General features: G+C 47.8%; 1 protein-coding gene across 7 annotated transcripts in view; it reads left to right on the top strand.

Annotated features, from left to right (window-relative positions):
- Positions 1 to 26,975, top strand: part of USP28 (ubiquitin specific peptidase 28) — a 504,161-nt gene that overhangs the window by 146,210 nt on the left and 330,976 nt on the right. For all 7 annotated transcript variants that reach the window (XM_086957384.1, XM_086957380.1, XM_086957386.1 and 4 more), the window contains exon 9: positions 7,914 to 7,990. In XM_086957384.1, coding sequence (XP_086813510.1) covers positions 7,914 to 7,990 — 77 coding nt within the window. The remainder of the gene's footprint in view (positions 1 to 7,913; positions 7,991 to 26,975) is intronic.

Here is a 26,975-nt window from a genome sequence, read left to right as displayed (position 1 = left end):
TCGACATCAAACATGTAATTGAATGGATCGACAGGCATCAGAGGTCCCCTTCTCCACTGCCTGGGGGTGACAGCTCCTGAGATGTCTTTAGGCGTCGGGTTTCCTTACCAGGAGCAGTCTCAGTCGAGGGGCAGAGGCAGCAGGCAACGTCATTGAGACCATGCTGGACTCTAATTCTGAAGCACTGGGGAACGTTGTTGACACCATTGAGCCACTTCAACTCAGCTCGGGCTGGAAGCATCTGGTGCAGAGGTGACTTCTGGTGTCTGGTTTTTTGTGCTTCCGAAGGCTTCAGAGTCTTTTCTTTAGAGTTTCCTTTGAACAGTTCCGCTGTTCACAGGAGGTATTGGCCTTTATTGAAGACAGGAAGCCCTCCCATGTTATGGAGATCCTCAGCTGCAGAAAGAGTCAACTTTGTTTAGAGTAGATGGAGAACGACAGACAGGCCAGCAGGGCTGGGGCCAGGTCAAGTGCTCTCTTTTGCTTTCACATCTCTTTGTGTCCTTCTTCATAGGTCATCTGGATCTGCTTCTCTGTTGCCAGGGACTTCCCTAAAAACTGAGTTTAGGGGCATTAGGAGAGGGTATGGTAGAAGCCAAAGGGCTACTGACCCTTTGGATCACTACGCCCCCTATATGATCAATTCCTGTGCAAAATAGCCATAACCCGGTCCCAGAATTCCTAAGTATGCCATCACAAGGATGGCTGCTTCTAAAATTGTATGTCCACCTCACAGTAGGGGTGGTACTAGCCTGGACGTGGCAAGCCAACCTGACAAGCCAATGTTCCCACTTTTCCAGGTGCCAAGGGGGTCCTGGACAAAGGGGTTGGATTCCCCTACTGTGAGGGGGAGCCAGATTCTCATTTCAAAGGCAGCCGCCCTTTGAGGTTTGCCGCTAAAAGAAGGCTAAACTGCAGGTCAACCTGTGTGAGGTGGCATTACACCCCGGATAAGCTTTTGTTCTAGGTCTCCTGAGATAACAAACATCTATTTTCAGTGAAGCCATCCTGTAGCTGGGGAACTTATTTGCACCAGTGTCCAGCACATTGTTCCTTGTACTGGCATTAATGGTACTGACCAGGACAGGGGCATATCTGCTCGCACAGGTATGCCCTCACATGTAGTACTAAGCACCCTGCCTTAGAGCTGTCACGCCTGCTGTAGGGGTGACTTACAAGTATCACATGCAGTGGTAGGGAACATAGCACACAGGGATATGTCACTGTCAAGCTTTCACTTTAGTCTGCACCAAGATAAGCAGCCTGCTTTGGCAGTCTTGAATGTGCTTGGTGAGGGGTTCCTTAGAGTGGCACTATTCATGCTGCAGCCCTTAGGGGCCCTTCTTAGTGCCTCAGGCCCTGCTTACCATGGTCCTGTTTACTAGGGTCTTACATAGTGGGGGAACAATTGTACAGATTTGGGAAAGAACTCTGGCGCATGAGACCCAGTTAGCTTGAACCTAGTGGACTTTGAGTCGAAATCATATCATTTACCAGGCAAAAAGTGGGGGTGACCATTTCAACAAAGGGGCATGTTATGGAGGATTTTGAAATAAACAAACTTAAAGCAAGCTTCTCTGAGCGAGCGATCATGATTATCTAAAATGTTCTTCCAATCAGCCTCCATGTTCTCTACACCCAACTGCTCCTGCCAGGTGGATTTAGCCAGAAAGCAAGTATCAGGCGAGTAGAGATTGTTAATGAGTATTGGTACATATTTGACACACCTCTCTTGGAATAGCCCCACAACTTGATGTATTTTAGAATTAAAATTAGCGAAGCCAAGAGATGACTCGGTTCTCACCTGAGCTTACCTCTCAAGGTATGACACACTTGCCAATACCTACCTCGACCCTGTCACCAGGCAGGTCGCTCCCCTCACCACCACATAGCCCCCCTGTGCTCCCTGTGCCCGATGCTGCTGCCGCATATATTTTGATCTGTGCCCCGTAATTGGTTTGTGCATGTATTCTATTTTGTGACCCACTGCTACTTATGTGTATTTCCATATTTCTTCTGCCTTGCCCCATTTTGCCTGTGACTCCCTTGTGCCCCCGTTTTGCCTGTGTCCCCATTTGCCTTCTGTGACCCCCGCCCGTCCCCCCTCCGTGTTTCCCGCTACCGCGATTCCTGCGGCCCCGCCCCCCTGTATTCCCATTGGCCACCCCGCCTCCCAGCTGCTCCTCCCTCCCACATGCCCTCATATGGGGGCCGCTCAGCAGGCGCGCCTAAGGCAAGCCCGTCTGCGCCTGGACCGCGACCAGCTCCTGGACCCCTGGACCCCGGAGACGCCACAACACCAGACTGCACTACGACGCCAGCACCCTCCACGCATTCAACCCTGCCAAGAACACACCTGCTATCGGGCAACCCCAAGGTGCACCCAAGGACCCTTCTCCTGCCAGAACTGCAACCTCATCAGCATCCAGCCAGCCAAACCGCCAACCATGGAACCCAACTACCTCAGAGGCATCCTCCTCAACCCCCGCTCAGTCTGCAAACACGCCATCGAACTCTGGGACCTCCTAGACTCTACCTCCCCTGACGTCGCCTTCCTGACGGAGACCTGTCTGAACCCCACCTCCACACCCGACATCGCCATCCCGGAAGGATACAAGATCATGGGCAGGGACCGCACCAACAGAACAGGAGGAGGAATCGCCATCGTCCACAGGAACACCCTCAGTATGTCAACCAGCACCTACGACACCCTCAGTACCGCCGAACACATGCACTTCCAGATCCTCACCGATCCCAACACCACCCTCAGAGGAACCCTTCTCTACAGACCCCCCGGACCCAGACCACAGTTCAGCGACTCCATCGCCGACTTCGTCAGCACGCACGCCCTAGCCTCCACGGACTACATCCTCCTAGGAGACCTGAACTTTCATCTAGAGAACAACAACACCAACCCCACCGCCCTGCTCATGACAACACCCACGCACACCTCCGGGCACACGCTCGACCCCATCTTCACCGAGAGTCCCCACGTCTCCTTCAACCGCACCACCAAATCCCACTGGACCGACCACCACTGCATCCACTTCACCTTCAGGAAGCCCACCACGCACCCAACTGCTGCCCCAACGATGCTGGAGCAAAGTCACTGAGGACCAGCTCACAACCACCCTCGCCCTGAACCCACCCACCGACTCCACTGACCCCGACACCGCCGCCTGCCACCTCCGACAATGGATCGACGACTGCGCCAGCACCCTCGCCCCGCTCACAAGACCCTCCAACAGCACACCAGTAAGAAAGCCACCTGGTTCACCAAAGACCTCCTGGCCTCCAAAAGAAAATTCCGAAAACTGGAGAAGAACTGGCTCCGCGAACTATCACCGGACAGCTACACATCCCACAAGAACGCCACCCGCAGCCATCACCAACTCATCAGAGCCGCCAAGAGGGCCTCATTCAAGAACCGCCTTGACGACAACGCTCACAATAGTAAGGTGCGCTTCAACATCGTGAAGGAACTCTCAACCCAAGCTCCTACGCCCACGACATCTCGCCTTCGCAAGACCTATGCGACTCACTGGCTACCTTCTTCCACCGCATGATCACCGACATCCACAACAGCTTCAACGCCACAACCGTACCGACGACTACCGCCCCCACCACCATCACATCACATGCACCAACCATCTACTCTCCTGGACAAGCGGCAACAACAAGGACACCAGCGAGATCATGAAGACCATATACTCCGGCTTACCGCTAGACCCATGCACCCAACACATCTTCAACAAAGCCAGCGCATCTATCGCACCCCATCTCAGCAAGGCGATCAACTTCCCCTTCGAGATGGCAACCTTCCCGGAAAGCTGGAAACACGCGGAGATCAACGCCTTACTCAAGAAACCAAAGGCGGACCCCAAGGACCTTAAGAACTTCCGGCCCATCTCTCTGCTCCCATTTCCGGCTAAGGTCACCGAGAAAATAGTCAACAAACAGTTGACCCGCTACCTCGAAGACCACAACATCCTGGACCCATCCCAATCCGGTTTCCGCAGCAACCACAGCACCGAAACCGCCCTCATCTCCACCACAGATGACATCAGGACCCTGCTAGACGACGGAGAATCGCAAAAACCACAGTTGATGGACAGAATGCAGAACAATGTCATACATTCGCCCCAGTACAGAGATCTGGGCCTAAATCCATAATTTTTTTGCACTCCACCCCACCCCTGTTCAGACATGGCCATATGCAAATCAGTCTGACCCTGTGCCTCATGGGAACAGTCCAGCCCAAACTGCCAAGCCATGCCTTCCCTGGACCGGAAACAAGCTTCCGAGGACCGGTTTCTGGCATTCCACATAGTGTGGCAGGGTATGCTCAGACGTGAGTCCCTTGCTCACTTTGCCACTGGTTTCAAGCAAGCCGGGCTGAAGACGGCTGGAATGCTAGAAACCGGTCCTCGGAAGCTTGTTTCCAGTACAGTGAAGACATGGCTTGGCAGTTCGGGCTGGACTGTTCCCATGAGGCACAGGGGCAGACTGATTTGCATATAGCAATGTCTGAACTGGGGTGGCAGAGTGGGCTAAAGAACAGTGATGGATTAAACCCAGATCTTTTGACTGGGTGTGAGTGTTTGATTGATTCAGATGCTCCGTCCATCACCACCCCCCTTTTGTACTGCTTTTGGCCGCCATAAGTGTGGCAGGGTATGCTCAGACGTGAGTCTCTTGCTCACTTTGCCACTGTATTCAAGCAAGCCGGGCTGAAGACGGCTGGAATGCCAGAAACCGGTCCTCGGAAGCTTGTTTCCAGTCCAGGGAAGACATGGCTTGGCAGTTCGGGCTGGACTGTTCCCATGAGGCACAGGGTCAGACTGATTTGCATATAGCCATGTCTGAACTGGGGTGGCAGAGTGGGCTAAAGAACAGTGATGGATTAAACCCAGGTCTTTTGACTGGGTGTGAGTGTTTGATTGATTCAGATGCTCTGTCCATCACCACCCCCTTTTAGACGACGGAGAAACAGCAGCCCTCATACTCCTGGACCTGTCAGCCGCCTTCCATGCGGTCTTCCACCGCACCCTACGCACACACCTTCACGACGCCGGAATCCGAGGGAAGGCCCTGGACTGGACCACATCCTTCCTCTCCGGCACAACTTAGAGCGTCCGCCTGCCCCCCCTTCCACTCCAAGACCACCGAGATCATCTGCGGCGTATCCCAGGGCTCGTCCCTCAGCCCGACGCTGTTCAATATCTACATGGCACCCCTCGCCCACGTCGCTCGTCAACACGACCTCAACATCATCTCCTACGCCGACAACACCCAGCTGATCATCTCCCTCACCAAAGTCCACCACACAGCCAAACCCTACCTCCACGAAGGAATGAAGGCCGTCGCCAAGTGGATGAGGAACAGCCGACTGAAGCTGAACTCTGACAAAACGGAGGTCCTCACCCTTAAGCCTGGGACGACTCCTGGTGGCCGACCAGACTGGGAACTGCTCCGACACCCACAGACAACGCATGCAACCTAGGGGTCATCCTTGACTCCACCGTCACCATGACTAAACAAGTCAACGGCGTCTCCTCCTCCTGCTTCAACATCCTCCGAATGCTACGTAGGATTTTCAAGTGGAACCCCACTGAAACAAGAAGAACAGTCACCCAGCCCCTCGTCACCAGCAGGCTGGACTATTGTAACTCCCTCTACGTAGGAGCATCGGCCAAGCTCCTGAGACGGCTACAACGCATCCAGACCACCTCGGCACGTCTGATCCTCAACATCCCCCGCCGCAGCCACTTCACTCCCCACCTGAGACCTACACTGGCTCCCAGTCAACAAGAGGATAACCTTAAAGCTCCTCATCCACGCACACAAAGCTCTCCACCACACCGGCCCAGCGTACCTCAACAGATGACTCCGCTTCTACACCCCCACCCGCAAGCTCCGCTCTACCGACCTCGCCGCTGTCCCCGGCATCCGAAGAATGACAGCCGGAGGCATATTCTTCTCCCACCTCGCAGCCAAGACCTGAAACACCCTCCCCACCAACCTACGGCAGACCCAAGACCTACTGGCCTTCAGAAGACTACTCAAGACCTGGCTCTTTGATCAGTAGCAACACCCCCACCCCCCCCGCGCCTTGAGACCCTCACAGGTATGTAGTGCGCTCTACAAGTGTCCTGATTGATTGATTGATTGATTGATTGATTGATTCAGTGATCCGAATCATTTTATACTTGCCGTATCACATTGAAAAAAAGACTCCTATGATTAGGGGAAGAAGGCCCTGCACAAAATCAATCCGAGAGCTATGTATCAAGGTAGGGAGAACTTTCTTGAGGCAGGTTGCAAAGACCCTTTCAAGAATCTTCATGTCCGCATTAATGAGCGACAAAGGACGGTAACTTGCACAGATAGTGGTATCCTTATTGGGCTTCAAGAAAAAGCAGATTAGCGTTCTATTAACCTCTGACTGAATGACAGCATCACCCTATAGTGCCTTAAAAGAGCCTATAAAGAAGTGGGACCATCATCTCTGGTAGTTAATCTTATAAAAATGAATCGGGAAACCATCATCTCCAGGGACTGCTCTTCTGCTTTATATTGAAGTTTTTACAATTGTGACGCGACTATGTTCTTGAATTCTCGGAAATGAGGGAACTCGTGTCTTTCTTTACTCTTTCTTCTTTCCTCACTTTTCTCTTTCCCTTCTGTGTTGAAAGTAATTTCGTCTTTTAAATGTATGTTTGTTACTTTCAGCCCTGATGAAGTTCTCATCATGAGAACAAAACGCGTTGACTGACAGTGAAATCTCCAATTTTGTGAGCACTAACTGATTGAAAATAAAGACTAATTTGAAAAACTTTACATTGGCTTCTTGGACTTAATCACCTGACGCACGCCCAACCCCTCTATCTCCAGAGACTTTGTTTTAATTTGTTGGAGGAGATTTCAGAGGCAAGAAATACCCTCTGAAATCTCCTCCTCTGTGATCTCCCCTCAAGGAGCTACCTGCCATCATCCGACAAGGAGGTAAAGAGAAAATCCTGCAGGAAATCCAGTTCGGAGGTGTTATGAACAGAAGCCTCTGTGATTTGAAGTGTTGAGAAGAAACATGTTAATGTTTCTATTATCTCCACTGGGTGCGTGAGCAATCCTGGAGTCTCACTGTGGATCGCTGGAATGGCAAAATTTGCTTCCCGTGGACTTTATTGCACTGCAAGAACCCTGTCTACCTTTTCACCTGCTATCTGAGTGCCAGTACAATATTAATGATGAAGATTCGACCTGAGACCAGACATGAGCTGGATTCATTTGGTAGAACTCAGTCCCTCACAGTCCAATAGAGCCACCCACAAGAAACCATCTGTAAGACTCTGGGTGGCTTCAAAACCTTTGTGGAAGCTGGCCATCTTGAGCATTTTGTCGGTTCACTTCTCCGCTAAAGCAATGCTTCCAGGAACCGCCAAAAAGGATCAAATGGTGACCCCTACCTCTGTATCAGTCTTTAACTGAGATGCCTAACAGAGTGGTACATTTTCAGAGGGGGTGCTGGGAGGCATCGAAGCTCTAGAGGGAAGCAGCCATTTTGCACCCAGCCACTATCTTGTCACTACAGGCAGCAAATCTAAATGATACTCCTTTACACATTGAGTAGTAATCCTAACAAAAGTGAATCCAGCTCCCCCTGATCTATGCTGGACAAGCCTACTCTGAAGAAATCACAAATTTTTCCTTGTACTCACTGTCACAATCCTCTCCTACAGTCTTCGCAAGCATCCTTTCCATCATCAGTAAAATAGTTGAAGTAACTAATCTGTCATTTGTGCTCGATATCTTGGGTGTGGAATTCACTTGGAACACAGCTAAGTTGTGTCATGTTGGAATAATTAGTTACTCATTGATATATTTGATATTAAACTTTATTTCCCTTTTTACAGCACCTCCAGGGACAAGTCTGAAAATCCAATGGTGCAGCTTTTTTATGGCACTTTCCTGACTGAAGGCATTCGTGATGGTATGTTTTTTTAATCTTGCAATCTGTTGTTGAATATGCCATTACTTGAAGTAGATTGTTGGAAATGTTCCCTAAAAGAGTTCCATTGCCAGTGCTTACACTTATTTGATTTAGACCTTTTTACTGATTGCAAAGAAACATAAGCATTACAAAAAAAATAATCTAAACATGCACATGTTTATACTGCAAGACAAAGTAGAATGGCAGTTTATATAATAAGTTTACGCTACAGATCTATGGTGTACATTATATGTGCCTCAAAAATAGAAAGAAGGGGGAAAAGTGTAAACATGCTAGCCCAAACGTAGTTGCCAGAGGCTTGCTCTGACATTTGTAAATTAAAAAACAAAAATTAACCATTGCAAATAATTTAATATATTAACATTTGGGTCATCTGCAGCAGGCAGGTCAAATTAGAACAGGCGTGGACTTTGTATTTTAGCTTAAATGCCTCTCACAGAAAAATAGAATTCATATTGTCACGAAGAAAGGGTAGTCTAGTATTTGAATTACTTTATCCTGAAGACTGTTTAAACACGAGTGCTATAACCAATCATTCTTGATGGCTCAAAAAAACAAAAAGCGAATACAAAGTAAAGTATTGAACCACCAGCCCTGGCAATGAAGTGCCCTTTATTGTATGGCAAATTGCTATCCCTCACAGTGGTTGAGAGTCAGTGGCTGAATTAGGCTGAACCATTGCCCCATGTTGTATGCTGTGTTGGGCCAAGGTAAAAAACAAACAAAAAAAAAGTCTTATTTCACTTGACTGTGGGCCATGTGCAAGTTTACAGTCCAAAGTTCTCATTGTTTCTCAGAATTGGATACCATAACAGTGTACATATTGCACCATGAATAATTTCGACAGGGAGTAGAAGGGAATGCAGTTAAGTTGACAATATATGCAACTTTGGTTTAGCTGGGCACCTTTTATGCCTATTTTTGTGAATGGTTGTGACCTGAAGACTCTAAGTTACATATCTATAATTTAAAACTAATCCTTACTGATTCTCTCTGCTCATCCTGCAAGCAGGAAGCAACTGAATAGGTATTCATTTGAAGTAGAATATAAGTAGCAGAATGTAGGGTGCTTAATTGCTAGGTCTGTATATTACATCTTAATGAGAATCCTGAATCAGACAAAGCCAAAATGATTAAAACCTGTATTCTCAAAAGTAAAACACCAGGTGCTGTGGGGGACTGAAGATCATGGAGTGCACCTGTCAGAAAAGTGTAAGCAAGTGAAGAGAGGCATTTTCTCAGAACACATGCAGAGCTCTTTAGGTTGTTTCATGAAAACAATACCTCAGCAGTGGTGGTGATAGCTAAGCGAGTGCTCCCTGGTTTCCGCAGCTCAGTGAACAGTTTGAATGTTTAGATGATAATCATACAATTTCACATTTTTGTGAAGTTGCTAAACAAGTAACCCCCTTGTAGCGATTTGGTGTGTGTGCCACTTGCATGAAATCCCATTCAGACTCTAGTCCAGGTGTGTGGGACCAACATATTTGAGAGAGGTTTGGGTGATAGGATAGTAGAGCATAATTTTAAGGGGAAATGGGGTAGCTCTTGCCAAAGACAGAGGACTGTCGAACCCAAATGCATTATAGATGATAGGTCTGAATCAAAAGATAAATGTGCTTATTTTGATTGTACCTAGCACCTGTCGGTGATCAACCTACTATGTTGAATTGTACAGAGAGCAGCTCTAGAGTGGGTTAACCACCATATAAAAACATTATCACATGCTGGTGCAAAATGGAGGCTCATGACTTAGACACTGTCATTCTACAAGAAGTGTGAAAATGTTAGTTTCTTATGTTTCTGCATGGTGACACACAAATCTAATTCTAGGTTTGTTCACTTATATGCTTTTTTCCATGGTAGTGTGTGCATAGTTTACATTTTTTGTAGCAGTTACTAAGATATTGCACATGTGTAGCTTCTTGCTCTCATTTAGTAAGAGTTATTTCTGATAGAAACTTCTAACCACAGATTCCTCACCATGTGAATTTACCTAGGCGCCAGATTTGATCTGGAAACTTTTGATAGCAATTTCCTCTAGAGAAGGTAGCGTAGTGCGACTCGTCACATCTGGGGTGGGATGGATCAGATGCAATCAGGGGCCTCTATATCTGTACCACCTCTGAATGCAGACCTCAGCTCCTTTCTTTCCACGCCTTCCAACACAGATCTGTGTCTACTTCGAATTCTGTCAGCCTTACAGGATGGTCTCAACATTTTTTCTCAATGTGCAGTGATAGGTCACCCCCTAGAACAGCAGGGTTTAAGCGATGTTGAGACTGTAATCTCCAGATGTCATTCAAAGATACCCATGAGGTATGCCTCTTGTACTTCGGTTCTGAACACAACTCTGTCATTTGACTTTTGCACCAAGATGAATCGCAAGGCCATCCATGGCTATAGAACCAAACTTGCTGTTGTCAATCCCCTGCAAGAAGTCAAAGAACATACGGTCACAGTTGAGGGTGTGAAGATGCTTTCACTTCGAAGGCGATCTCCAGACTAGTCATCGTCTGAGTCACATAGTTCAGGTAAGTACAGAAAATCTAAGAAATACAAAAGGTCCAAGCACTCTGGTACCCCCAGGCCATGGACTTTTTCCCAGATTCCGGCCCTGCTTCCGATGCGCCCTGGGCCATTGGCGACTCCTCCATGGAATTAGGTTGACCGTGTAACCCACTAGATACCTTTGGGATGCCTTTGGACCCAAATGATTAGAGGTGGCCTCCACTTGGGCTATTGTCAGCGGATCCCTCCTCGATGCAGACTGTGCCACTCTACTTCGTTCTGAGCATTGCACTTTCTGCAAGTTTGGCTAACCAACTCCAACCCTGTTGCAATGTCTGCTGCCGCCACTCTGAGCCTTGATACCAGCACCAACGTCAGCATCAGTTTGTTTGGACTCCGAGACCTAGCAGCCTGTCCAAAGGTCCTAGTCATCACACCCTTAACTCCATTAGAACTCAGAAGTTTACCTTCAGTTTTATAATAATTGTGATGGTGATTCCCCTTCCCTTTAGTGCAATATTTTGAAAGAAATACAAGTTGCCATTGGTCTTGTTACTTCGCCAAGACATTGTCCTTTCTTCCCCACCACTTTAATTATAACCCAGTAATTTGCTTCCTTCATCACTGTAATCAGAAATGTGTTTGAATTACTGGACTTCACCTTACCTACCACAGAGGTCAAGACCAACATGCTGGCTGAGGCACTGATCCCAGCACAAACTGAACAAGAAATTCTCCTACCTGTCAATGAGGCCTTCCAAGATGGGCTGTGGGGCACCTGGCAAAAGCCAGAGTATTGCCCCCTAATCTGTAGGCAAGTAGCGAGGTGGAACAGATCAGTCCCTGGGGATCTGGATTTCCTTTTACAATACCCCACTCTTGAGAGCCTAGTGGTGTAAGCATGCACTGGTCGCCTCAACCCAAACACAATTCCAACCACCCGACCAGACTGGATCAAAATGCATGGTGGCATTCGCAAAGCAAGTGTTCAACTCTGCCTGCCTTGCAATCATGTCGGTCAACACCAGCTGCCATGCATTGTGGGACAGAGTGGCGGGCAACTTACCACCTGTCTCAGATGAAATTTGGCCAACAATGCAATCTCTGATTCAAGATGGCCAGGATGCGCTGAAGTACTCCATTCACTCGTACTTGGTACTTGGGCCTGAAATCTTTCCATAGGCTTTTCCAATGATGCCCAGCAGTCTTTAATGAACATGTCCTTCAATGACTCCCCCCTCTTTAGAGTGAAGCCGACTCTGCCTTGGAGCGGTTAAAAGAGATAAGACAACATCGTGCTCTCTATGGCTTTCCCTGCCTATTTGGCAGCTCCGCTAGAAATTGTGCACCATTTTGAGGCTTCGGCAGGCGATATCAGCAGAGGCAGCAATAGAACCTTCCTCAACAACAGGCCTCTCAGTCCTTTCGATGTAGAAGCAGGAGATTAGGCTGAGAGTGTCCAAGCCGCCAGAAGCAACGTGCTACCCAAACCCCAGCCCCTCCTCCTGCAACAAAACCTATTAAGACGTGTCACCATCCACCTCCCCAGGAGGTAGAGAATTACATCCAACTAATGGGTGCACCAATAGTGAAACTTGGTTACTCTCTACTCTTCATGTCACATTACCTGGCTGGACTGTTCCCATGAGGCACAGGGTCAAGACTGATTTGCATATTGCTGGGTCTGAACTGTGGTGGCAAAGTGAGCTAAAGAATGATGATGGATTCAATTCAGATCTGAAACTGGGGGTGAGTGTCTGAAAAGTTTAGCGCTCCGTCTATCATCTCCTTGTGTTTGCTACATTCCCTGAATATGCCACCAACACCAGAACACCTCTGGGAAGGCCGCCTGTCCATACTCCTTGGAGAAGTTCAGCCTCTCGTTCAAGAGAGCAATAGAGAGAGTGCTGGCATCCGATATCGGAACTGGCTGTTACTCCTGTTATTTTCTGGTCCTGAAGAAGTACGTTGGTCTTTGTCACATTTTAGATCTTCACTACCTGAACTTTGTCCTCCGGAAGGGCACATTTAAAATGCTCACCCTGGCCCTAGTTCTGCCTGCCTAGGACCTAGAGGACTGGTGCTGGTGTTGGATCTGCAGAACACCTACTTTACATCCTTGTCATGCAATTCCACAGGTTCTGTCTGCACTTTCGGGTAGGCCATGAGCACTTTCAGATTTCTGTGCTCCCCTTTGGCCTTACCATTTCACCTTTGGTGTTCACAAAGGTGATGGTGGTGGTTGCAGGCCATCATTTTTTATTTATTTTATTTTATTAGCATTTTATAATAAGAGCAGAAGGCAGAAATCTGTGTCATCATTACATCATAATATCATCCCATATGTCTTATAATACAAGAAGTCACAGCAACATATACAAGTTGGTGTACTTAATGGAAGGACCATGCTATGGTAGAACTGTGAAGCAGCGTTTACAACGTTGTCAATACCACGCAGGTAGATAACAACGCTGTCGTTACAACGACCACTTTGTTAACACACGTGCCTTTACATTGCACGACATTTCAAAGAATTGCGCAAGGTGGTGTGCAACACCTTCCCTGCTATTGCGCTAACTGGAGTAGGAATAGTAATTAATACTATTCCTAAGTCCAGCGTGCCACCTAGCGCAAGTCGTTGAAACTTCTTGCGTTCTTACCTACCGCGTGATAAAAGCACGCGCTGTAACGTGCTACATTCTGTAGTGCTCAGTATAGCGGTGTTAAATACAGAGACCCACTCCTGCTGTCTATTTAAATTAAAGGAGATAAGTTGTCAACTTTTCCACACACTACAGCTAAATGCACTCGTTGGCAGCAATGACCAGGAGACTCGTGTAGCGACTAAGAAGGGGAAGGGGCTCTGGATCGTAGGTAATTGAATAGAGGTTTCCACGTGATTAGATGGGGAGAGGTCAGCGGCATTCATTCCCAGTAATGGGCCAACTGCTCTTGACAGTAGACTGCATTCTGTAGCCATGATTCGCCTTTAGGGGCAGGTTTCCTCCCCCAATGCTTAGCTATTTCACTTTTGGCCTGGAGCAGGAGCATGGCCGTGAGGCGTTGGTGCCCATCAGGCTGACTAGTGGAGTTGTGGATAGTGAGTGACCTGTTATTTGTTGAATGATATGGTGTATTTCACTCCAATAGTTTGCAATTTTGGGGCAATCCCAGGCTAAGTGGAAGAAAGAGTTTGGGGCGCTGCGCAACACACGCAGCATACCTCTGTCAAGAGGCCCATACATTGCATTTGTTCAGGTGTACGGTATAACCTATTTAGAAATTTGAAAAGAATTAGTCTATAGTTGGGTGAAAGTGCCCTCAGTTGTTCACAACAAAAAGCCCATTGTGCTTCAATAGGTTGGGGGGGGATATGTCTGCTGCCCACCTATTGAACGCAGTGGGGCTTGGGGCGGGTGCTTTGTCTTGCATGGTGGTATACAGGCGTGCAGGGAAAGTAGCATGCTGCACTTTGCAAGTAGCACAAATCTGATAGTTCAGGAGTGTATCGAGTATGGTGAGAGGTAGGGGTCCCCTCTAACATAAATGGGGGGGAAGAAATTGATTGTTGGGATACTAATCTCTGTACGTGAGCAGTTTACTTCTGTGCACCCGTGCTTTAGCACCAACATCCTGTAAAGCAGGCAGCATTGGATTGTGAACCAAGGGGATAGAGGGGACATAAAGACAGCGTAGCTCAGCTCGGCGGCGAAGGCCATCCCAAGGCCATCTAACACATTCAATGTATTGACTTCTGCCAGTGGAGAATTGTAGGGTTGATAGAGTGCAGTTATCAAAGGTATTGGAGAGGCAATCTCTGCCTCCTCCGCACATGCTGCTGGAATCGTGTGTGTGTGTGTGGGGGGGGGGAATGGCAGGGGGGGAGGTTATGGGTATACCCAATAATGCAGATTTTGGGCCGGAGCATAGAGCGCTATGTCAGGTGCCTGTAAGCCCCTCTGCTTTAATGGTAATGTGAGTATTTCCCATGCGATTCTGCTGGGTTGTTTCCCAGCCCATGCTGATGATATTGGATTAGAGCATACTCGTCGAAGGAACTGTCTAGGGAGAAAAATGGGGATAGTGAGAAACAGATATAAGAATTTGGGTATTTCCACCATTTTTGCAATAGACAGTCTGACAGTGGGAGACCGTTCCAGACGGGGAATCTGTCCTCAAGCCAGGACATCACTCTGCCATGGTTAGCGTGCCACAGATCATCCAGGTCTCGGCTGAGCCCGATTCCCAGATATCTCACCAGTTTAGTTGCCCACGTCAGGGCGAAATCAGTGGCAATGAACTGTGACCCCCCCCCGTGACATGTGAGTCATTAGTCATTGTCCTTCAGGTCGCCCCCCACCAAACCAGGTTTGCGAGGGCTCCCAAGGAGAGCGTTGTCCAGCTGTGATGTTCCTTGCGAATTTAAGTGCATCCTTTGCGTCAGTGAAATTATGACGTCTTTCCTCGTATGACATGTGCAGCTTAGCCAGGTATAGAAGAGCGTATTTAATGTCCGCTTTTTCCAACAAGCACTTGGCTGTGGGGAATTCTCTTCACACTGCCTGTACAGATACAGTGAAATCAGGGTAGAATGATATTGCATTGTGTAATATCCCCCTCTCGCGAGCTAGCCGAAGAACGATGTCTCAATCCTTGTGGTTTAAGAGCTTAGCTATTATTGGGTGAGCTGTGGTTGACTGGGGTGGCCTGGGTGCAGTGCAAGGGAGTGGTGTGCGCACTCCATAAGGAAAACTGGAGACCAAACGTCCCCAAATAGGTCCTGGAGCATGGTCTCGACATAGTCCTCCATCTTGGTTATAGCTGTGGACTCAGGGATAATGTGGAGATTATTGCGCCTCGAGCATGCCCCCAGGTCCTCGTTTTTGGCTTTAATTACCTCAAGGACTTTATCTATTCGCAGTAGCTGTTGGTTGTCTTGCCACATGCATCATCGTTGTTTGAGACACGAGATTCCAGATGATCCAGGCAATCTTTGTGTTTGTTGACTTGTTCCTTAATGCAGTCTAAGCGGCTGGCCATGAGGGCGAGCTTAGCGTCGATGGTCCGCAGGCTTGATTTCCTGTCTATTAGGATTGCCTTACGGTCATCGTCCTGGTCGACAACCTCTGTAGCAAGCTCAGTTCCGACCCACTGCGGCACCTCCTAGCCTGCCTGTTGGGTCTGCCTTCTACTTTCAAATAACCACTGTGATTGGTGTGCCCCGTGTTTACCGATTTTTCGGGGGTCCAGATGAGGCACCCCAAGCCGGTGCGCCAGCAGTGAAGTCTGATTGTATTAAACTCCTGGCAGTGTAGTCCTCTAATGCCTCCTAGGCATAGGAGCCAGGCAGCACAGTGTCAGGATAGGCTCAGGGTGTAATAATGTTAGTATTATCCAGTCAGTACACTCGACCGGTAAGGGGCAAACAATGCTGAGTGTGCACCAGTAGCGGTTGTATGCCTACCTGGGTCTAAAAAGCTTGCACCCCGGCGCGGACCAGAGAGCCCCTATGTGCTGGCAGGGCACAAGGGTTCAGGTGCTTGCCTCCAACCCCACCTCCACACTTGGGTCTTTAACTAAGGGGCCTGCCAGCCTGGCACAGGAGCCTCACACAGGCAGCCTCGGGTAGGGGAGTTCCAGAAATGTAGGCCGCTCTTTACCTCCATCGGCCTCAGCTTTCACAGGCCGCACCTACTGCTGTCCTGATCTTGACCTCCGTGCGACTCTGCGTCACTCCCAAGGCATTGCAGACCAGGCCCAGCCCAGAGGGGGTAGGCAGGCCTCCAGCAGCGCGTACCCCAGTAGACACAGCTACTCCATGGGGAGACTGCAGATGCGGCCACACCACGTTGCGCATGCAACCCCGGTCCAGATCAGCTAGGCCGCGGCCCTCTCTGCCTCTTCAGTGCCTTCTCCAGTCACCCAGAGGCTCCGCTACGCACTTTGTGTTGGGGCACATGTACAGTGAGTACAGGGTCCACGCACTTTCATCAAAACACCCGCCGAAGGGCCAAGATAATGCCAGATTTTGACATCAGCCGGCAGAGCCCTCTACCATGCAGCCATCTTGATGCCTGTTTAGGCTCTGCCCCTCGGTTGCAGCCCATCATTAGTGGTTGGGAAAACCAGTCTTCCTGTAACTTGACTACTGGCTATTGAAGTCAGGTTTGCTTCAAACGATTATGAGCCATCTATAGATAATGGCCAACCCGTTAACTTAGTTTGTCTTTTCCATCAATGGGGCGAAGTCATATCTGACTCCTTCGCATTGGCTCCTTTTCATCTGAGCTATCCTGGGTACGATACTCTTCCAAGCCTTCCCTCTGCCTCAATGAGTCCAGGATATTTGTGCTGTGAGACTCATGTTTGAACCCTTGACCTGGTTCTCAATGATAGCAACTCTGAGTCTTCTATGCCTTTTGGCCTCCTTCTCGTGGAACATGCAGGCTCTGTAGTAGGATCTGAAGTCTGTTCACTACCCACTAAAGGAACCTGTTTAATTCCACCAAGGTGTCGGAGGAGACTGCGAAAGACCTGCAGTGGTGGCTATCCAACAGCAATTGGACCCGCGCCAGACCTCCTCTCCCTACACCACACAGAGTTAACTGTCTTGACTGATGCATCGTTGCTGGGTTAAAGAGGTCATCTGGGAGAGGTGACTATCATAGAAGTCTGGTTTCTGGCAGTAGCTCATCTCCACATTAACTTGCTGGAGTTGCGAGTAATTTGATTGGAACTGCAGGTGTGCCTCTCAACTATCGAGGGAGTTGGGTACAGATTTTCACGGACAACATGACTGCCATAAATATGCCTCCTTATTCCGCAGTCTTTTAGTACGAGCAAATCTTTTAGTAGCCCTCTGCAAGTCGGAACAATGACTTGCGGAGGGGGGGGGCGCTGGATGTTGGAATAGTATAATTTACTATTCCAACTCCAGTATGTGCGGACACTAGGGAAGGTGTTGGATTTTAAATCCAACACCTTCCCCCTCTCCGCAAGTCGTTCTTCTTGCGGAGTAATGGTATGCGGAATCATAACGCGGTCGTTGTAACAACCGCATTGTGATTCGCTGTGTACTAAAAGTTTTGTCATAAACATTATTTACAGACTGCCATATGGTACTGCAACAAACCTAGTGGTGTGTGGCAGTGGGCGCTATGTCAAGAGGTATTGCTTGTCTGGAAGTGGCTGAAAATGCAGGGCATCTCCTTGGTGGCTTAGCATCTGGTCAGATCTTTAAATGCCATAGCGAATGAACTCCGCCGATATTGCCTAGCGGATCATGAATGGCAGTTTGTCATAGGTAGTACAGCGCGTATTCGAAAAATGGAAAGAACCCTGTCTTGATCTTTTCGCCACTGCAGAGAATGAGCAGTGTTAAAGCTTTTGTATTTTGGAATTCTCAAGGCAGTTCTTCATGGGGAATGCCTTTCACCTGAACTGAGGGTTGGAACTCCTGTACATCTTACTGCCCGGCCTCTCCTGCTCAGAGTACTGAAAAAGATCAGGAGAGACAGAAACTTGGCGTGGAGAGTGCGGGCCGCCATGTGTTGTGAGACAGCTTGCCCAGCCTGCAACAGCAGGGCAGAAAACCATTTAGCAAAATAGTGCTCAGAGGCTGTAATTAAAGCCTACTGATTAACGACACATGTAACAGGGAGTGTCGTCATGGGAGATTACAAATTGAGACCAGGCGCTACTTAGGAGGGACTACTAAGCCTGTTGACCAATGAAAAGCCTCAGTTTCCAAAGGACAATCGCACAAGCCAATGAAAAATGTGGGCGGAGCTTCAAGTCTATACCACAGTACAGCAGGCCTTGCAGATCAGTGCATGCACTGCCCAGTGTCAACCTAAAAATTACAGATCCGAGCGTCGGAAGACTGGGGACACCCAGCAAGCTCATCATTTCGTAGAATTACCAGCTCCTTTCCTCTGCTGAGTGCCGTACTCTGTGGGACGAGTGCGCGCTGATAATCAAAATGGCTGCCGGCCCGGACGAGACCAGGCACTGATGCACAGACAAGCTTGAGCTCCACTGTGCAAGTAAGCCCCTTAGTATTAAATTACTGCTCTCACAGAGGGCTATCTGCCGCCTACCTGCTAGTGATCCATGTTACTATGCTTTGGTGTCTGTTTGCCTCCTCGAACTCTCTGGGAATTTCATCTCACCATGCCTGACCCTAAGATTGCAGTGTGCCACGAGGCACTCTAAGAAATTTCTTAAGGCATCCATCGGTTGCTCTCCTCTGCACCTATATACAGTTGATGTTAGAAAATAAGACATCATGAACACTCTTGGTCAAAATTATGCTGACCCTTGACTCTTCATCACTGGCTGTGATTAATACAAGCATCACTACTTGAGCTGCTGGTCTCTGTACCTTTCTGTCTGCCTGGGATTCAATCTGTCTGTCTTTGTTTTAATCCATGCAGTGCTCCAAGCATCTCGATTTGAACACGTGTGGCCTCCTGAGCTCAGCTAGCCTATATTGCCTTTACAAGTGACTACATTCACTAGTACCTGATCTTTGGTTTTCCACTTTTGATTTAGATGCCAAAGGACAGGTAATGGTGTCTATTTTGTGGGGGTCTATAGCGCGAACGCTGATTTCTCTATCCTCCTACTGACATGTGCAACCTACAAACTCCACATGCTCTTTCTACATATCTACTCTACGTATCCGCTGCCTCTACTATTACCATCATCTGTAACATAGCTGAGGTTTAGTGCCGGTGAATCTAATCTGCACTCAGAACAAGCCTGACGTGTAACTTTCAACTTCTTTCTACTGTCAAAACTATGGCAGAAACAGAAACCGCTTCCTAACTCCCCTATCAAAGGGAAAACATAAGTAAACAACACATGTACATGAGCCTTAAAACACTTCGCTGAGGTACATCCACCAAAACCAACACGGATATGATTCAACAGGAACTGTGCACAATCAGATCTGACATTTACACTATCTGCACCAAAGTGGCTGATGCAGTAGTGCGAATCAGCTCTCTGGAAGACAAAACTTCTCTCTCAAGCAAGGATGTCCAGAATCTACAGATCACAACCAAAATCCTACAAAAGCTTATAGCCGAGTTGGAAGATAGAAAACGCAAGAGGAATTTGCATATTTTTAGAGTGTCTAAAGGATCAGAGGACATATCAGACTCTTGCATTGCATTTTTGGAAAGGTAGATACAACAAATAACAGGCATACTCTCCAAGAAAGATTTTAAACTGGAAAAGGCACATCTCGTTTTATTGTTCAAATATGACTACAGGAACATCACATGCCAGATTGCTTGCCATCCTTTAAGATATCAACACACAGAACACATCATCAGTCATATGCGTAAAAAACAACCATAAAATGTGGAACAGCCCTAAAATATTTATCTCGCAGGATTGCTCCAAGCCAGATAGGGTTTCCTTGACCTTAGACCCCGACTTAAGAGCTTGAATCTTAATCTCTCCTTTATTGGTCCTGTGAAATTCGAAGTCCTTGCTGACGGAAGACACAATATCCTCAGCTACTTGAGATTTACATTCTTTTCTAGATGAAAGGAATGGTGTTTTAATGGACAGACATCAAACGTCTTCCACCAAGCCGGAGTCATGTCTACTCCATGTCGACAAATCTCGTTCACCCACTTTCCCACAGAGATATCGTGGACATGACTACACCCCAAAAGCCTGATGCTACAGGCATTATGGTTATCTTTTGAGATCAATTACCAAAATGGCTGTCCTTGCTGTAGGTGCAATTCATGTCCTCCACTCATACATCTCATAACCATATACATATCCCTACAACATTACTAATAACCCCCTTAATATGAATCTAAAATTATTCTCCCTAAATGTCAAGGGACTCAACCATCCAGTTAAGCTCCAAAAAATGAAAACTACCTTTATGAACTCAAAGCCGATGTAATCTTACTACGGGAAACCAAGATTACCCACAAGAAGTGTTATCGTTTGTAAGGAATTATATCAGTGACACCCTGTGTTCCCCTGCCAACAATAAGAGAGGGGTAATAATAATGATGATTACTAAAAATTCAAGCCTATCTCTCACATTACAGATGATAAGATGGATCTTGACAAAAATCTCCAAAAACACAAATTGCTTCCATTTCCTCATTGTGCATGGCCCAAACATTGATGATCTTAAATTCTGAGACTCCCTGGCCGCTCCTCTAAGCCAAGTTCCTATCTATGGTTTAATTATCATGGGCGGAGTGAGGTGCCGGGTTTTTAGAGACCCGGTGGTGCCAGGGGACCACACCCGAAGACCTCTGGGTTCTCCCTGTTCTGGACTACAGAAACACAGAGTCTTCTAGCTGAAGTCAGAGATCAAGGTTTATTGGTTGCAACCAAGTAACATGTGTCCTAGAATTACAACAGCACGGGCTGTAAGTTCTCAGGAGACTGTTCGTTTTTACAGAACCAGCCTTCTCCTTATATACAGAAATAACAGCTGCGGGCAAGAATTCTTGAGTTTATGATATGGTTATACACATATTTCTACAATAATACAAAGAGCAAAGTCATGCTGGTCAGCTCATATTTTAGATGTCCAGATCGTGATGGATTATCCCGCCAGGCCCAGAATTCCCATCAGATATCTATAAAACACCAATAAGGTCGGGCACCCTCCCGTCGTAAAACTGGTCATAAACAAGAATCATGGACAGGTGTATGTGTATGGAAAACATGGTCTGTATATAGTGAATGGTTTATGGCATGTTGTGCCTTGATGATATCTTACTCGGCCACTGGGCGAGGAGCTGCCCAAACAGGTTTGGCTGGAGGCGGTGGAGTCAGTTTGGCCAGGTCATGGGGAAGTCAGCTAAGGTGGACGTGTCCTTTCAGATCAAGCTCGGCCTCAATTAATTGACTTATATGAGGGCAAGTCATAAGATGGATGCCGTTCACAAAATGGAGTCCGAGGGTTCGGAACGGAAACCATGATTTAAGGGTGTTAGCATTGCTCAATCATGACGCAAATGCATAGGGATAATGTCCTAATCATTACCGGTCTGCCGATACCAAATTTGTCATGGTACGGTGATATTTTGTGACACGAGTGTTGGACCTTGGTACCGGTATTACAGCAGGGTCCAGAATTTCAGAACCACAGACCCTCCTTTTGCCCTCATATTAGGCAATGACTCATGCTAATCTGAATCCAAATCGGTATTAATGAATTCATGGAGATGCTGCTGTAGCATCCTTCTGTTGATCAATTCGTCCCTTAATACAGGCTTCCTTACACATGAAGTAGCGCAGAGGCCACGTATTGCAGGAGCGCACTGTACAAACCGGCAGAACATAAACAGAACGGCCAGGATCATCCCAATGAAGATCAGAGTTTTCCATCCCCAGGCAGAGATCGGTTCCCACAGCCACCCTAGCAAGGACCAATCCCCTTTCTCCACGTGAAGGGAATCAGAGATTTTGTGTAATTTGGAGATGGCCTTGTACACTGTCGGAGCATTGTCAGGGATGAAAATGCAGCGACTAGATTGGATCACTCTACATACACCACCACGGTCTGCAAGTATGACATCTAGGGCAACCCTGTTCTGAAGGGTCATAAGTCGATCCGACTGAAGCTCAGCTGTCAGGTTGCTAAGGGCACCGGCCGTTTCAGTCACGGCGGACTCAACTATCCTCATCAATTGTCGAATTTTCCTGCTGTTCACCATAGGCCCCCAAAATGGCAGAAAACCCTTTGCGAAGTCCCCAAACTCTTGACCCGCAGTGTCGTCTTGACTCATGACACCCCTAGCTGTCCTTGTCCGATGGTAATCTGCCCCGGCCGTGTAGGTGGGTGGCAGCAGAAACGAGATAAAGCATGTGCCCGAGAAGTCAGGGGGCAACCATGTATAGGCTTTGTCGTGGCAGACGAAATAGGTGCCTCTAGCCGCCAAAAATGGAGGGGAAGTACGGGAGGCAAACACATATGTTTCCGTGCATACGCTCTTCCCTAACTGATCTTTGGGATCCCTACCGATACCTTGCAGACATAAGGGACCTCGGTGGGGCACTATCCAGACTGGGGAGGATTTCTTTGTTTTCTGGCCTTTATTCAAAGAGATCCCGTATTTAGTTACATTCCAACGGCTGTAGGGAGTGAGTTCATCTTTAGGAATCGTTTGATACGTGTCAACATCCCTACTCATATTTCTTATTCCTACCACTAGTGCCTTGTTGCTGGAATCGCTCTCTGTGGAACGGGGCGGGTATGGTTCTAGGGCGAACAGGAACATGGTCTGGAAAGCCCACAGAGAACCAGAATAACTTAATGGCAGGATGAAGTATGGAATGCCCTTATCTGTCGTGTGCGGCATGAGTCCACAAATCCAACAATTCAATGTGTTCAATATAGACTGGTGCTGGTGTAGGAGCTGGATGAAGGAGTTATTTACGAACTCTAGTCTTCTGGCAGACTCGTGTTCAGGAAGAGGGTGAAAGGAGTGTAAAGAAACAGTTGGAGGAGGTGTGGGCTGAGTGTTGTTTACAAAGGTGACTCGAAACGTGGATAAAGTATAACCAATCAAGAACATCGTTATGCTACATATCATCAAAATACATGTCATCAAGAATTTCCTTCTTGCCATTACAATGCACATTTTCTCGTTAAAGTTCATGGGTCTAGCAGGTCTCTCTACCCTCGGAAACTCCATCCTCTGGTTGCTGCCCGCGGTGGGAGGTTGCTTCTTCCAAGATGTGCGCTCTGTCCAGTCCGGGGTAATTCCCTCAGACCGACCAGAACCGTTGACCTAGGCGTCCCCGGCTGCACTCCTCAGACTTCAACCGCGGCCCTAGCAGCAGAACCGGATGGCGGTTCGAAAATCAAAAATGAGCTAGTTCCCTGGGCGAGAGAGCTGTAAAATCAAAAATAGTTCAAGGGAAAAGGGAAAATCACACTGATTTGATTACGTCAGTTCCTTGGTCTTGACCTCAGATTATATCGTTCTTTCCCAGGTACGGTATGGTCTTCAAACAATGTTTCCGGTTCTGTAATGTCCAACTGCATTGACGGTGGCACAGATCTTTGCAAAATACAATCGCTCTCTTTGTCGGTCCCAGTTCCTTTTAATCGTGCATCGCTGAAGGGGACAAAGCGAGGTATGAACTCTGTCTCGGAATCGGCAACTCCTGGCCGGACCCACCGGTCATATGGAAGGGGCAGCGGGACCCTTTTGCAATGGGCGCCGTGCACCCAGTGTTTCTTTCCGTGGACACGTACTGCAGAGCGGGTAGATGGCAAGACCTGGAAAGGTCCGGTCCAGCGAGGCTCCTCGTTCTTTGTTCGCCTGAAGTTCCGAACTAGGATCCAGGAGCCAGGTTCGATGGCGTGGCCTGGATCGTCAGACGCCGGTGGAGAGGAGCTGTGGACCTTTTGATGTAAAGCATGCAGTTTAGTTGTCATTTCGTGCAAATAGTCAGACAGTGCTGGGTACTCTATTTCACTCAATCTCTTGGGTCTGGGCAAACCCCAGATGTTAGCTGGGCGGCCGAACACAATTTCGTGTGGGCTAAGTCCCAATCTGGAATGGACAATCATTCTGGTGGACAGGAGTGCTAAAGGCAGGGCGTCTGGCCACTTGAGACCTGTGCTGGCTTGGATCTTGGCCAATTTCAATTTTAACGTGCCATTATAGCACTCTACCAATCCTGCCGATTGGGGGTGGTTTGCAGCGTGGAATTTCTGGTGGATGCCTAGACACTCACACACTCTCTTCATTACTCGTCCCACGAATTCACTTCCATTATCACTCCAGACAATCCTAGGCATGCCAAATCTAGGGAAGAATTCTTTGACAAGGGCTTTGGCAGTTGACAATGCAGTGTTGTCCTTAAGGGGGTACGCTTCTACCCACCTGGAGAGGGCGCACACGACAACAAGCATATATTTTAGGTTATTGCACCTCTCCATGTGGATGAAATCGAGCTGCAAGACCTCGAACGGGTACGTTGGAGGCACAAAATGACCAACTGGGGTTGGGGTTCCCTTACCGGGATTGTGCTTCAAACACACCATACAGTTTCTGACCAGATTCTCTGCACATTTTGGGATACCACCATTCCGCCATACTGGGGTCAACAGTTTACATATTCCTTTCACACTGATGTGCGCCATTCCATGGGCCATTGTCACCACTGCGAGCACATAGGCGTTAGGTAACATCCATCGCTGATGTTCTGACAGGTCGACCCAACAACCATTCGCAACTAATCTACCCTTGCTTTCTCTCCATTCATTCACCTCTTTCTCAGTAGCATCAGCTTGTATAGATTTTAAGCTTTCAATGGTGTCCTCACACATACCCACATCAGGGGTCCATCTAGCAGGACCTACAACATACATCCGACTCATTGTGTTCCTCGCAGTCTCTTTCGCGACCTCATCGGCAAATGCATTCCCTCGACCAACATCATCTTGAATCTTTCTGTGTGCACTGCATTTCACAATCGCAACTTGTAGGGGCAAGGTCAGTGACTCGAGAAGGTCGTGTACTAGCTGGCCGTGTTGAATTTTTGCACCATGTGACGTCAGGAACCCACGTTCACGCCACAATCTTCCAAAACTGTGGGCTACGCCAAAGGCGTATTGGCTATCAGTATACACATTCACTCTTTTTCCTTTCGACAACATACACGCTCTCGTGAGTGCGACTAACTCTGCTGCTTGCGCGGAATTGTGGGGGATGTGAGCTGTCTCTACAATCGTGTGCAATGTTGTCACAGCATAGGCTGCAGTCGTATCACCATTTGGCAACTTGAAGCATGAACCATCAACCCATAAGTTATCATTACATTCAGGAAGGGGAGTGTCTTGCAAGTCTATTCTCCCTTTTGTCTCTTCTTCTGTCCTAAAGCAGCAATCATGTTTTTCAACCTCATCTGTCTCTGTCGTAATAGGTAATAACGTGGCGGGGTTGAGTGTATCACACCTCTTTATGTGTATGTGACTCGCTAACAGTGTCAGCTCATAGTTGGACAGTCGAGCGCTAGTTAAATGCTGTGTTTTCGTTCTGTTTAGTAAAATGTCTACTGCATGTGGGACCATGACGATCAGAGTATTATTCATGACTAACCCAGCAGACTGTCGAATACAGACAGCTGCTGCAGCAGTGGCCCTCAAGCAACTTGGTAATGCCTTAGCTACAGGATCTAGAGTCGCAGAGAAATACGCACATGGACGTTGTTTGTCCCCAAAGTGTTGCATCAAGACTGATAATGCGCAACCTTCCTTCTCATGGACATATAATGTAAAAGGCTTGCTGTAGTCGGGGTTGCCCAACACAGGAGCCGAACACAATGCTTCGCGCAACTCATGGAAACTTGTCTGACAATCGTCAGACCAAGGCATAGGATTGGTTGTGCCAGCAAAGGTTTAGCTAATAGGGAGAAATTCGGTATCCATTGTCTACAGTACGATGTAATGCCCAAGAAGGCACGCACTTCTCTTTGTGTCCTTGGGACACTCAGTTCTGCAATTGCCTGTATTCTTTCTGGGGTCAGTCTCCTTCCCTCCTTCAATAAGATGTGACCTAAGTAGGTTACTTCTTGTCGACAAAATTGTAATTTGGAAAGCGAGACTTTGTGCTTCATGTCACATAAATGATGTAATACTGACAATGTCGTTTGTTTGCAAATTTCTTCGGTGTTTGCAGCGATCAGCAGATCGTCCACATATTGAATTAAAGTTGCACCATCCTGCAGAACAATCGTGTCTAGTTGTGTTTTCAGAGCCTGCCTGAATATTGATGGACTTTCACAGTAGCCCTGAGGAGCGCGTTTAAAGCGGAAGCTTCGTCCTCCTAAATTGAAGCCAAAGATATCTCTGCTCTCCTCGGCAATCGGGATGCTGAAGAAAGCGTTCTTCAGGTCAATCACTGAAAACCAATTGGCTGAAGGTGGAACCATTGTCAATAAGGCAGTAATGTCGGGGACGACTGGAAACTGTGGTACAACGATCTTATTCACTTCCCTGAGATCAATCACAAATCGGTACACAGGGGGCTGTGAAGGATCCGTACGCAAAACAGGACTGTTACAAATGTTGCCTGTTGTCTCTTCGATGACATCTTTCTCGATCAGGTCGTAAACGATCGCTAACAAAGCCTTTTCACATTCGTTCGATATCCTATATTGGGGAATGCGTGGTAACCTAACATTAGCTTTCAATGTTATGACATATGGCGCTATTTCCAGATGACCTACATCATTAGAACCTTTCGCCCAAAGTACATCCGGTAGGGATGACAATTCAGTCGGAATATCTTCCTTTGACAAATACATCGGGGTAATCACTTTCTTACCAAGGATAAGTTGTACTCCCGAAGGAGAACAGTATAAAGTCGCATATAATCTCTTTAACAAATCCAAACCTAACAAATTTTCGCCACAACCTGTTGTAAGAATGAGGGGTGCTTCTAAT

Source organism: Lissotriton vulgaris, chromosome 2_1 (genome assembly GCF_964263255.1).
Source record: "Lissotriton vulgaris chromosome 2_1, aLisVul1.2, whole genome shotgun sequence".
Lineage (NCBI taxonomy): Eukaryota > Metazoa > Chordata > Amphibia > Caudata > Salamandridae > Lissotriton > Lissotriton vulgaris.
Note: the sequence above shows the minus strand (reverse complement) of the source record. Positions and strands in the feature narration are given on the sequence as shown.